The sequence below is a fragment of the Vipera berus genome (genome assembly GCF_964194415.1).
Source record: "Vipera berus genome assembly, chromosome: 16".
NCBI lineage: Eukaryota > Metazoa > Chordata > Lepidosauria > Squamata > Viperidae > Vipera > Vipera berus.
Genome location: NC_138219.1, coordinates 9732761 through 9744129, shown reverse-complemented (window position 1 = coordinate 9744129; position 11369 = coordinate 9732761). Strand labels below are relative to the sequence as shown.

General features: G+C 50.8%; 2 protein-coding genes across 2 annotated transcripts; both read right to left on the bottom strand.

Moving 5' to 3' along the window:
* Positions 1–1889: 1889 nt before the first annotated feature.
* On the bottom strand, positions 1890–4786 carry LOC308675143 (protein MENT; the record flags this gene model as incomplete). The annotated part of the gene is given in 5 exon segments (XM_081340153.1): positions 1890–2130; positions 3635–4260; positions 4263–4310; positions 4313–4519; positions 4684–4786. Coding segments are annotated over 5 exon segments (1017 nt in total). The 3' UTR covers positions 1890–2097.
* BNIPL (BCL2 interacting protein like) lies at positions 4480–11281 on the bottom strand. Its single transcript, XM_081340728.1, has 10 exons — positions 11144–11281; positions 8958–9050; positions 8382–8443; positions 8063–8272; positions 7755–7934; positions 7524–7626; positions 6723–6854; positions 5447–5533; positions 5216–5314; positions 4480–4840 (listed from the first exon to the last, which is right to left on the bottom strand). Exons 1-10 carry the CDS (start codon positions 11185–11187, stop codon positions 4813–4815), a joined length of 1038 nt encoding a protein of 345 aa, XP_081196854.1. The 5' UTR covers positions 11188–11281; the 3' UTR covers positions 4480–4812.
* Positions 11282–11369: the final 88 nt, after the last annotated feature.

The window sequence follows — 11369 nt, the reverse complement described above, 5'->3', positions numbered from 1 at the left end:
CCCACACCTCTGCAAGCTTGTAAAAGGCGGCTGGAGAAAGTATCCCACAGAAAGTGTTTTGTCCAGAAGAGGCTCAGTGCGGACCCTTATCCCAAAGTCCCATGACTGTTTGATTATGGCTCCTGTGTCTCTCTCTTCTCCAGCCAGACTTGTATAAGAAAATGCGGAGGCAATGTTGTGGAAATCTTGCCGTTCTGATAATACTTGTTTCCCAGGTTTGATTCTCCTGCGTCCTCATGCTTCCCTTCTCACTCAGGAGGGGCCTGGTTTTTCAAAAGGAGGGGAGAGCCAAAGCAGACTTTTAGAGGATCCAGCCTGGAGGAGAAAAAAATATGTTTCAAATTCCATGTTTTTCAGCATCCTGATATCTGAGGTTGTGGGAGATTTCTCTGTGGCATTTCTTTATTCTCTGTCTGAAACGAGTTGCAGAGTCCGCATGACGCCCCCCCTCCCCCGAGAATCCCGAGTTGATTCCCACTGCAACGAAACCCACACAATTTTCTCTTTGTGTCTCCAGCTCCATCCAGTCGCCCCAAATCTACTCAAATTAAGGGATTACAGGGTCGTAAAAAGGGAGGGTTTTCTATGTGTCTCTTCTGTTCCTTACAAGCAGGGCAATTCCGAAGAGGAAAGCTTTAGAAGCCAAAAAAGTTTGATTTTTTTCCACCTTTTTTTCTCCAGCGGGAAAAAAGCTAGATGTAAGATTAAAGATGTCCATTTTGTCTTCTTCGTGTCCTGTGCTGACCAAGCAAAGTGGAACAGCTGTTTGGCTACCAATTTTTAAAAATCCTTTGGGCTTCCAAAGCCAGAGAATTGCAATGCCCATTATGCCTAGCAAATGTTGGCAGTGGATGAGGGGATCTATAGTTTAACTTACCTGGAAAGCATCTTTTTTCACTCCAAAAATTTAGCTGATGGGTCAATGTTTAAAAAGAAACAACAAAAAAAGAACTTTTGCCATGTTTTATTTTTTTTTTACCCCAGCTGGTCTGGGGTTAAAAAGGATTGCTTTGGGAAAAAGAATAGCTGGGCTGTTCGACTATCTTTTATTAGCTAGAAAGTTATCTTTTTTTCTTTTTGCAAACAAGAAAATTACCATTTGTGTGTATGTGTGAAAGGAGGGAGAAAATATATTATTTGAATATAATGTTGCAATTGAGACACTGAAATCTGGGAGAAAGGGAGAGTTAATGCTGGTTTGGTCTTTTTTTTTAAAAAAAAATCTCTTCTAGGCTGAGTGGAACAGAAGAATTATGCAATCTTTTTCTTTCTCCCTCGTGTTGCACAGAGTGTAATGTATGCTTGGAAAAACAAAATTAAATGGCAAAGGAGAACCGTAATCTGATTTGTTTTTGTTGTTTTTTTTGAGAGGGCATTTTAACAGGAATTCAGACAGCCGGTCCTTCCTAAATTTGCTTCTTGGCCAGGAGAACGTGGGAATGCTAGTTTGTCTGTCTTTCCTGGGATGTGTTTGCAATTTATCAGGGACGGGAACTGCTTTTGAAAAGAAGCAGCCAAGTCGGAGTTGCTGTTCACTGGCTGTAATGCAATAAATCAGATTTGCATCCAAAGGAGATGAATACCAGACAAAGTAAAAAGGCTTCAGGATGAATGCATAGAATATATATAACAAGATAACATGTAGAATAGCAGTTATTCTTTGAAGCAAAAAAGGACATTTTCTGGGATTGGAGGAGAACCCATGATCCTCCACCTGGTGACCATGCAGGCAAGGACAATGGGAAGTGTAGTCCAACGGTATCAGATGCCTCTTTCAATCCAACAGAAGCAAACGCTGTAGGAATCAGAATTTTATTAAGTTTTTATAGCGGAAAATTCTTGCCTGATAAGCTAAAAATCCTTTTTTTTAAAGGGTCACTTGGGGGGGGCGGGGGAAGAGGGAAATGCTATGTGCTAAAAAGCAGCTTTCTTTGCCCAAACCAAGGGTCCTTCCAATTTCTTGCAAATAAACTCATTTGCTTTGTCAGAAGAGGGGGGAGGGGCGGATTCAGGCAGGTGTCTTGTGAACGGTAGGGACTGGTGACTGGCTGTTGCTGCCGCCGGGTTGTTCTGCTCTGGTGTCTTTCGAACATGTGGTCAGTGGCTGTTCTTCACTTGAATTGTTTTTGACTGAAAAGATAAGAAAAAGTATTAAGAAGCAATCAAATCCCACCAGCTTGGATAATGTGACCGAATAACAGAATAACAAGAGTTGGAAGGGACCTTAGAGGTCTTCTAGTCCACCCACCCCCACCCCCGCTCGGGCAGGAAATTGAGGCAGGCTAAGAGAGAAGGCTGAAAAAAATCTCCTTTCTCTTCCTCTGCCTTTTTACTCCAATACAGGCCTCGCTTGAAAGGCTATTCTGACCCAGGAAAAGCGCACGCCTAAAGTATTAAATGCCAATTAAGTGACTGACTTATTTTTCTGGAATGCTGGGGGGGGGAAAACACTTGCAAAGATTAGTGGGGAAAGAGCATTTATTCTGTTCTCAGAAGTCAGCAAGGTTGTTTAAAAATATATATTCAGGCTTTTTGGTCTGAGCAAAACCTCTTCGGTGAAGGAAAAACTCAACAAGTGAACAGGAAAAGCAGGTTGAATACGAAACGACGGGAGTTGACTCAGTGCTTTTTCTGCAGTTCTGCCATTTCTTTTTCATTTTCTTTTCCCTCGGAAAGGCAGAAGGGTATTCAGCATGGATTTCTTGCTCGTTCAGGTTAAACTGCATGTGTGAACGTGGCCGGTGCAATTTGCCATCTGTGATTCATAGCTTGGGTGTTAGGTGTGAACATTTAGGTGTGAACGTGGGCACGTTGACTGAGCCAGAAACCCAGACATAATAAAAGGTGATTTTGTGAAATGAAGGCAGGTCTGAGCTAAGGAGGAGAATGAATATTTTTCCCCTCTTTCACTCTGGAGGGGGTCAGAATTGGAGAAGGAAATGAAATTCTCAGAGTTTGGGGGGGGGGGGAGAAGACTGCGGGATGTTCCTTAAATTAGGAAAATTTGTCTTTTGATTGTAGAGCACTGAGGAAACCCACCAAAATACCACATTAGACTACAGTGTCCAATCTTGGCCACTTTAAGACCTGTGGACTTCAAATCCCAGGATTCCCCAGCCAGCCATGGATTCTTGGCTGGGGAATTCTGGGAGTTGAAATCCAGAAGTCTTTAAGTGGCCAAGATTGGACAGCCTTGCTGTTGTACACTGTTTTGACTGGTCGTTAAGCATAAAAGGGAATTTCAGGGCACCAAAGATTGTCACAATAGCACTTTGGGGTCTTATTTGACACCTCTGTATTTGACTCTCGGTTAGGTTAAACTTCGGTTTGCTTCTTCGTGGTTTCACTCCCTTGGCTTGATCACAATTCTGGCTATCGGAAGAGGTCTTGAGGATGGGCTTAATTCAGTGACCGAGCTATCTGCATTAAGGAAACATCATTTCTGGGTTACAAACCACCGGGGAAAAAATCACCTTGTGGTGGCCTGTCCCACATCAACAGGAAGTGTCTTTCCCCAGATTTTTAAGGCTACTTTTTGATCAGCTCCCCAGTCCAGGGTGGCCCTAGTAGCGGGAGGGGAGCCTGCCTCTGAGCACGTGCCAAGTGCCACCGAGACCGCCGGGGGGGGGCGCACCTTCTTGCCGCGGGGGAAGGCCTCCTTCAGGCTGCGCCAGAGCGCCTTCAGCCCGCCGTTGACCTTCGCCCAGAAGCGCCGCCGCTTCTCGTCCTGGTCGCGCTGGATGTCGCGCAGGGCGCAGAGGTGCGCCTGGCCCAGGTCGCAGCTCGGGGCCAGCAGGTCGCACTGCCGCTTGGGCCGGCTGCAGCCGCAGGCGGCGTAGCTGCAGACCACCCGCTCGAAGCGCAGCAGGTCGTACTGCGCGGGATCCAGGCGCGCGCCCGGCGAGGCGTAGGTGATGTCGCGCACGCGGGCCATGCTGCCGGCCGCGCAGTTGCAGTGCCAGGCGCTCCACTCCTGCCAGGCGTAGCGCGTGTCGCCCACGATCAGCACCGGCTGGCGGGCCGCCGAGGGCAGCGCGGGCAGCTCCTGGGTGGCCGCCGCCTCCGCCCTCTCCGCCTCGGAGGGGTCGAGGTAGCCGGCCGCCACCGTGGCCTTGGCGGCGGCGGGCAAGCGCTCCAGCAGCTCGGGGGGCGCCGAGACCAGCGCCCCCTCCTCGTCCGGCTCCTGCGCCCCGCCGGCCGCGCCCAGCCAGCAGCCCGCCAGCGTCAGCGCCAGCGCCAGCCCGAGGGCCATGGGGCTCCGGGACCCTCCGCCTCGCCCTGCGCTCGGGCTCTCGCTAGGCAACGCGCCGCCGGACAAAGGAGCGGCTGGAACGCGGGGGGGGGGCTTCGACGCCCACTCCTCGCGCTCCCCCCCGCACTGGCCGGGAGGGAGGGGGCTGCCGGGCGCAGGGGGGCTCCGGGCATCCTCGGAGGGGGCGTCCTTCCCAGGCGAGGGGCGGCCGGGGAGCCCCCTGCCCCCCCGCCTCCCTCTCCCCACCCGCCTCTGCCCCTCCGGCCGCTCAGCCTCCAGCCGAGGGGAGCCCTCAGCTCTCCGGGCGGGCCAAAGGGTCTCTCTGGCTTCCGATTAGCCCGGCAGGCCCCGGGGAGATGGGGGGGGGCGCTTTGCTCTGCATCCCGAGGTCCTAATTCCAGTATGGGAAGGATAGGGACGCGGCCCATAACTCTGGGGACGGCAGCGATGCGTGTTGGGTTGCTTTTCGTATCCGTTTAAAAAGAATAGCAAGACAGAGGGGAAGCGTTGAGTGGGAGGGTCTCCAGAGGCCATCCAGCCGGTCTGGTTCTTTGTGGGCCTCAGGAGGTGCTGCTGGGCTGATGTAGCCTGAGAGAGAAAAGGGGAAATGGAAGGAGAAGGTGGGCACTTCATACCCAGAGTCGCTTTATCCCTTATCCTGATAAAGCCTTCGGGGGGGGGGGGGAGGATGAAGGGGCTGGACTCCAGCCTCCATCATCCCCAACCCGGGTGGCTGGACCTGATTGACAGGCCTTTGTGCCTCCCCTTTGCCGTTCGAGTGGCCCCATGCATTGAGGGTTTCTCCCATAGCCGGGCTTTCTGCCCCCAAAGAGGGTATATTCGTAGTTTGCAAAGCTCCCCTGAGCACGTGAAGAGGGCACTCTGGCTGACTTTGCAAGGCAGGGAGTTTTGCACTCCAGGCGGGGGACAAACTGGACAGGCGAAAAACCAGACCGTACTCACTGCTGGACACAGGCCGGGATGTGGATCTGTTGCAGGGGCACGATCTGGGCCAGGTCATCCAGGCTCTCTACAAACCGCACTTTCTGGCTGAATTTGGAACTGGACAAAAAGGACAGCGAGGGTGTGTTTGTGTTGGCATTGCCATCTTTGTGGCTGCAACGAAACTCTTCAAATCAACCTTGGCACCCTTGTAGTGGTTATTGGATGGCAATCACCCCTTTTACAACCCACCTGATGAAAGGCTTAAACACCGTCATCAGGGCTTTGATGTACCATGTGGGATGAACGATGACCAAAGATTTCAAGTTCTTCCGAAGCCTGAAATTAAAAAAAAAGGAACGGTGGAACTCCATGCCACAGGATATCCTGCTTTGTTTCTCCTTTGTTTCTCGGCGGGGGGGGGGGGGAGAGAAGCTTATGTCACCGAGTAGAACTGGAGACAGCGTGCTTTCTAAGTTGCCTCCACAGTGTCTGGTTCTGGGACAGTCTGTTTACAGTATTTACTTATTAAAGTTATATGCCACCTGTCTCACTATGGGAGCAGAATATCAGAATATGGATAGTCCAGCCCCTTCCTCAAGCAGGAGATCCTAGCCTAGACCATTTCAGACAAAGGGCTGTCCAGTCTCCTCTCAAAAGTCTCCAGTGTTGGAGCACCCACAATTTCTGGAGGCAGGCAGTTCCACTGGTTAATTGTCCTCACTGTTAGGAAGTTTCTGCTTAGTTCCAGGTTGCTTCTCTCCTTGATTGTTTTCCATCCATTGTTTCTTCTCCTGCCTTCAGCTGCTTTGGAGAATAATTTGACCACCCCCTCTTCTCTGTGGCAGCCCCTCCAATATTGGAAGTCTGCTATCCTGTCACCCCTGGGTCCTTGGTCTAAAGCCCGCGTGGCCCTGAATCGCTCAGCCTACGTGCCTCACCGTGTTTGGGGCCCTGAATCCTTTGGAGAAAAGGCAGAGGGGGGAAAAACCATTTGAAAAACAGGAATAGTTTCTGCCTGTGTAAAGAAAGAATGCTCCCCCCCCATTTCTATCTTCAAACAGATTCCTTTTGTTGTTTGAGACGGGCGCTGGAGTGCCGTTCAGCGCCCTTGATGACAAAGCAGCTGAATCGGCGCCCACACCCCTTTTTGCAGGCCTCACCTTGAAGAATTCAGAATTAAAAGAGGGAAAAGTGCTGCTCTTTAAGGCCGCTGAGAGAGGCGGGCTCCTTTCAGCCAGGCAGACCTGCTTTGAAATGCTATTTATCCCCAAACCCAGCCCATGTTGCTCTCCACTCCCCATTTTGTGCCGCGCTAAAAAAACCTCCCTTTCTGCAAATGGCCATTAAAAGGCATAAAGCAGGGCTCATCTTTGAAAAGCAGCCTTTTAAAAAAAACCATGCATCTCAGATTGAAGCCAGGTCCGTAGGCAATTCTAGGAAAAAACGGAAATATGGGTGTGTGGGTGTGTCTGTGTGTTCTTCCAATTGCTTTAATTTGGAAGATGCTCACGGCTGGGCCTCTTACCGCCGGTCGATTGTCTGATAGCACTGCTTGATCCAGGCAAAAGATGGAAACCGACTCCGTGAAGTGGCGCCATTCAGACACACCAGCATGTAATTCTCGGCTACCATCAGCTCCAGAGTTCCTATTAGATACCTACAGGGAATGATAAAGTAGGCTGGAGTCCATTTCCTGCGTTTTACCTTGCAGAAAAGCCAAATTGATCCTCTCCCACAGCAACAGAACAATCAGAAGGGAAAGATAATAGCTGGAGACTGTAAAATCTTTCTCTTTCTTTCTTTCTTTCTTTCTTTCTTTCTTTCTTTCTTTCTTTCTTTCTTTCTTTCTTTCTTTCCTTCTTTTTCTTTCTTTCTCCCTCCCTCCCTGATTTATCTATCTATTTATCTTCCTCTCCTTTTTCTTCCCTTCCTTCCCTCCCTCCCTCCCCCCCCCTCTCTCTCTTACTTACTTACTTAATTTCATAAAACAACAGACAGCTCTACCCTAATTTCCTTTTCAAGGTTCAATTCACGGAGAGGAGAGACACACACATGGCAAACCTGTAGTAGCAGGCAGCTGACACACAAACACCCCCCCCCAAATGAGAAGTCTTCACCCTCTGTCGGAATCTCAGCATGATGCGACTTGCATTTTCAGCAGGAAAATCAGCCGTGTTTCCAGATAATCAGCCCGAAGGATTATTTTTACTTTACTTCGCACTAATCCAAGGCCTAGCTACCGCATTTAACACAATAACAACACGGTTTTCTTTTCCAGAGCGTCCCTCCAACTTTTTCCCCCCTCCCCAGCTCAGGTGGAGGTTACCTGAACAGGTTCTCCATGATGTAGGGATAGTTGGGGACGCTGCTTTCTGGTAGGTAGCAAGAAGCAAAAACGAGAACGGCATTCAGGCCTTCGCCGTAATAGCCTGGGAAAAGGAAGGAGGGCAGAGAGGAGATCACCAGGCAGGATCAGAGTCGCCCTTCCCGTTTAACAAACCAGGAATGGTGGTTCCAAAGGTAGGTCGCCGTCCTCTTGCCCAGAGGCTGAGATTACCTCCATGGGAGATCACCCTCGCATAGGGCTCAATGGCGCTCAGATCCACTTTGCGCTCATGTTCGTCTCCCAGGAATATCCGCCAGACCCGTCCGTCGGGATCCTTCGTGTCCACCACGCGGCCAGTGCCAAATTTCTCCAGCAAGTTGGCCTCCACCCGCCTGGCCCGCGGGAGGTCATCTGGGGGCGGGGAGAGGGCAGAAAGCGGGCATCAAGTCCCAGGTTTATTAACTCGGAAGGGACCAAATCTCTGCCAGCTAGGTTCTAACGGCAGGTCAACTCCTTAAGACTCGAACTCGGGACCTCACCTTCCCATTCAAATTCGTGCCCACCCTCTGGGCCCTCCTGAAACTCGCTTTCGGAAGGCGTCTCCAGGTCATCCAGGTTGATGTCCAAACTGCCGTCTGGGGTGCTTTCCGGGAGATCCCCGGATTTTACCGAACCCTCGCTGAGGTCCGGGGCCTGGAGACGCTTCCTCATGTGTCTCCGGCCGCAGAGTTCCAGGGTGTTGGAGGCGACTGCAGGGAAGGGAAGGATTGTAAGGTGGGGTGCTTGGGGTAGAGTGCCTTGAACGATGGAGGCTCTAGGGAAAAAATCTCAAAGGGCAGCATTTTTCCTGAATCTTACCCGGACTCAGTTCTGAACTGGACGGCTCCAGATCTTCCTCCGAGGTCTCCTCCGGCAAAGGGCTGTAAAATCAAAGATATTTTGAATTTTTGGAACGAAGCCCTGATCTCCAAACCCTTCGACTTGGGGGAGGGACCCAGATGTATAAAGAAAGCCTTCAGATTACGACGTTATAGAGCTGTGCAAAGCTATATGGCGAGAGCTATATAAATTCTCCAAATAAATACATATATGAAGCTAGAAAGGCAATTCAATCTACCGAGGGGATTAGAAGGACTTGAACCTTGGGCAGGGGGCTGGACTAGAAGACCTCTAAGGTCCCTTCCAGCCCTAGGATTCTAAGCAGGGCTCCCATGCAAAGGGAACCCGCTAACATTTTTCAGTATAGACGACAATTTGCAAGTAATTTGCTTCAATTTAAGCAATCTGGTTTTATTTATCAAGGACTGGGGGGCGGGGAAACAGCAGGAATTTGGGTGGGGGGAGTGAGATATCTGCCTGAATCCTAGCCAAGGGAACTTTTTTGACCACCGCTGTTCAAGGGTTGACTGCTCTTGAACATGGATTCCCCTTTACCGTGGGAATTCGTCATCCTGCCACTCTTCTCTGAGTTCCAGGTCCCGGATGTTCCCCGCCGGGTCTGACGCCTCCATGGCTTCTTTCTTCAGCCTGCAAAGGCAAGAGAGTGACCGGATTTCCCACCTGCCCTGTAGAATTGCAGGCTGCAATCTCACCGGTACAGAGGCAGTCCCCCATCACCACCCCAGTGTCCTAAAGCAGGCAGGTTGGTTTTCTGCTCGCTTTGAGGGCTGGCAAACTCAGCCTGCTGGGGGTTACGTCCTGGCTCATGCCTGGGGATTAAGACCAGCAGAAGGTGCTCTGAACGAATGCAGTCGGAGGGGTTCCTGAAGGTCATTTAGCCTGACCCTTGCTCAGTGGAAGGAAAGCGTCCCCTTTGTGCTGGCTGGGGAATTCTGGGAGTTGAAGTCGACACTTCTTAAAATGGCCAACTTTGGTGATCCCTGGTTTAGTGCACAGCCAGTCCTGTGGGGCTGCCCATTCGAATCCCGCCATTTGCCTCTGAGAAGCTGCCAAGCAGGACTCTGGGGTGTGGTCATCTCTCCCAGTCTTCTAGGCAGCTGGCACACAGGTAGGATGCCCTTAAACCTGGAGGTTCTATGGCTAGCTCGCTAGTGGCTGCTTATTCCAGGCAGCCAAAAGGTGATTAAACTTTGTTCAACAGCTTCCAGTGGACCAAAAATGTGTTGCCGGGCGCCGAAACCTGTAATTAAGGCGTGACGGAGGGAGCACGGATGTATGCATGTCTGTCCGAAGGGCGTTGCAGAGAAGAAACCACACCCAGAGGGCAATCCATTTGAAGGGAGAGAAACAACCTCAATTTGGGGTAGGCTTGAGGGAAGTGAAATAATAAAAAATGATAAATAAAAAAAGAGAGTCACTGTTTTTCCCCTCAAGAGGTGTAGAGCCTCCAGCTCCATCAGCAGCTGTCCTTCAAAGGCCAGCAAGGAAAGGGCCTTCCTTTCCAGACCTGGGGGCACTGAACAGCTGGAAATAGGTGCCCAGCTACAAAAGAGCCATCTCGAGAAAAATGAATATGGTGTGAATGTGAGCTGGACCACTGTAACGGAACCAAAATCTGGATTTTTCATCTTGTGCACGATGGCTGCATCCACACCATGCTAGTCAATTTGCCGGATGCAGCCCCCTTTCCAGAGAGGCCTCCAGTGTTGCCTGTAACTCAGGGAGAACCCCTTGTAAACAGGATGGCCAAAAGGCCAGAAGGGTTGAAATTAAAAACCCGGGATGATTTAAAGGTGCTTTGCCAGTGGGCAAACATGAATCCAAACGGTGTCAAGTTAATGAACCGGTTCAGAGAGTTTGTGATTGCAGCTCACGCCTGCAGAAGGAGAAGCAGAATTGGTGCCTGCCCCCCCGCCCCCCCGCCTCTTTGGGCCACAATTGGGCTGGACTGGGTGCAATGGCCCAGCAGGCGAAGCCTTCCAAATTTTCTGATCTTTAAACTGGGCGCAAGAATCTATGGCACGACTGGGCGAGATGGTTGCTACCTTTTGAAAATCAACACAAAGTTCTTGGCATTTGTTTTTACACAAAAAGCTTCGCAAAAGGGAGGCAAAGCCACAGCTGAATTGGGAAGGCGAAGAGGGGTGGGCAGGAGACCACCAGGAGATTTTGACTTTAGGGGGAAGGAAGGAAGGAAAGAAGGAAGGAAGGAAGATTCCTTCAAAGCAACAATGTCAACAACTGTTTTCGTGTTCAAGAAAAGTAGAGAAGTCCCTGGCTTGGCTGGAAGGAGATGTTTAATTTAGGCAGTACCCACAATGATAAAAAAACCAGCCTCTTTTTTAAAAATTAATGTTTGCAGAGAAGCTGGATAACTACCTGGGCGCAGGTAGATTTTTACCTTGTTTATTGAGGTAGTGCCTGTTTATATTTCAGGGAGGCTTAACCTTGATAGCGAATTTTTTGTTCTTGTGAAAGGGTGCCAGACGGGGAAACCTGGTTACCTTCCAGGTGCGGCTGAACTACAATTCCCATCAACATCTAAAGGGTCGGGGGGGGGGTCTCCTGGCCAGGCGCCAGCTTAGAGAGGAATTACAACCTTGTAGGGGGGTTGTGAATTCATTTGGCCCTGGGCTGGCCATGGAAAAGAACGAAAACCCTGGTTTATTGGAGATCAGGCCCTCATCCAGAATCCTCACCCTCCCTTTGAAGGGACTCACCTTTCCGAGGCAAGGCTCCTGCCGTCTCCCACGAAGGAACCCATGGAGGGGGGGGGGTTGTCCAGCCAGGTGCGGATCCAGCCTCCCCTACTCCTGACGGACACCCAAACTCGCACCGCAGCCCTGGAGGTGTGGACATGCCAGCGGAAGCAGGGAGATGCATCCCAAACTGGTTTTTCTGCTTGCAGAGCTTGGCAGAAGGGAAGCCGGGTCCTAACGCCGCCGA

What these genes read in the sequence shown, in the direction of transcription:
- BNIPL (XM_081340728.1), bottom strand. Translation starts at nt 11,187, where the DNA reads ATGGGTTCCTTCGTGGGAGACGGCAGGAGCCTTGCCTCGGAAAG. An exon ending in GCACGAATTTGAATGGGAAG is followed by an intron (nt 7,935 to 8,062) that starts GTGAGGTCCCGA and finishes CCCCGCCCCCAG; the next exon opens with ATGACCTCCCGCGGGCCAGG. An exon ending in ATCATGGAGAACCTGTTCAG is followed by an intron (nt 6,855 to 7,523) that starts GTAACCTCCACC and finishes CATTCCCTGTAG; the next exon opens with GTATCTAATAGGAACTCTGG.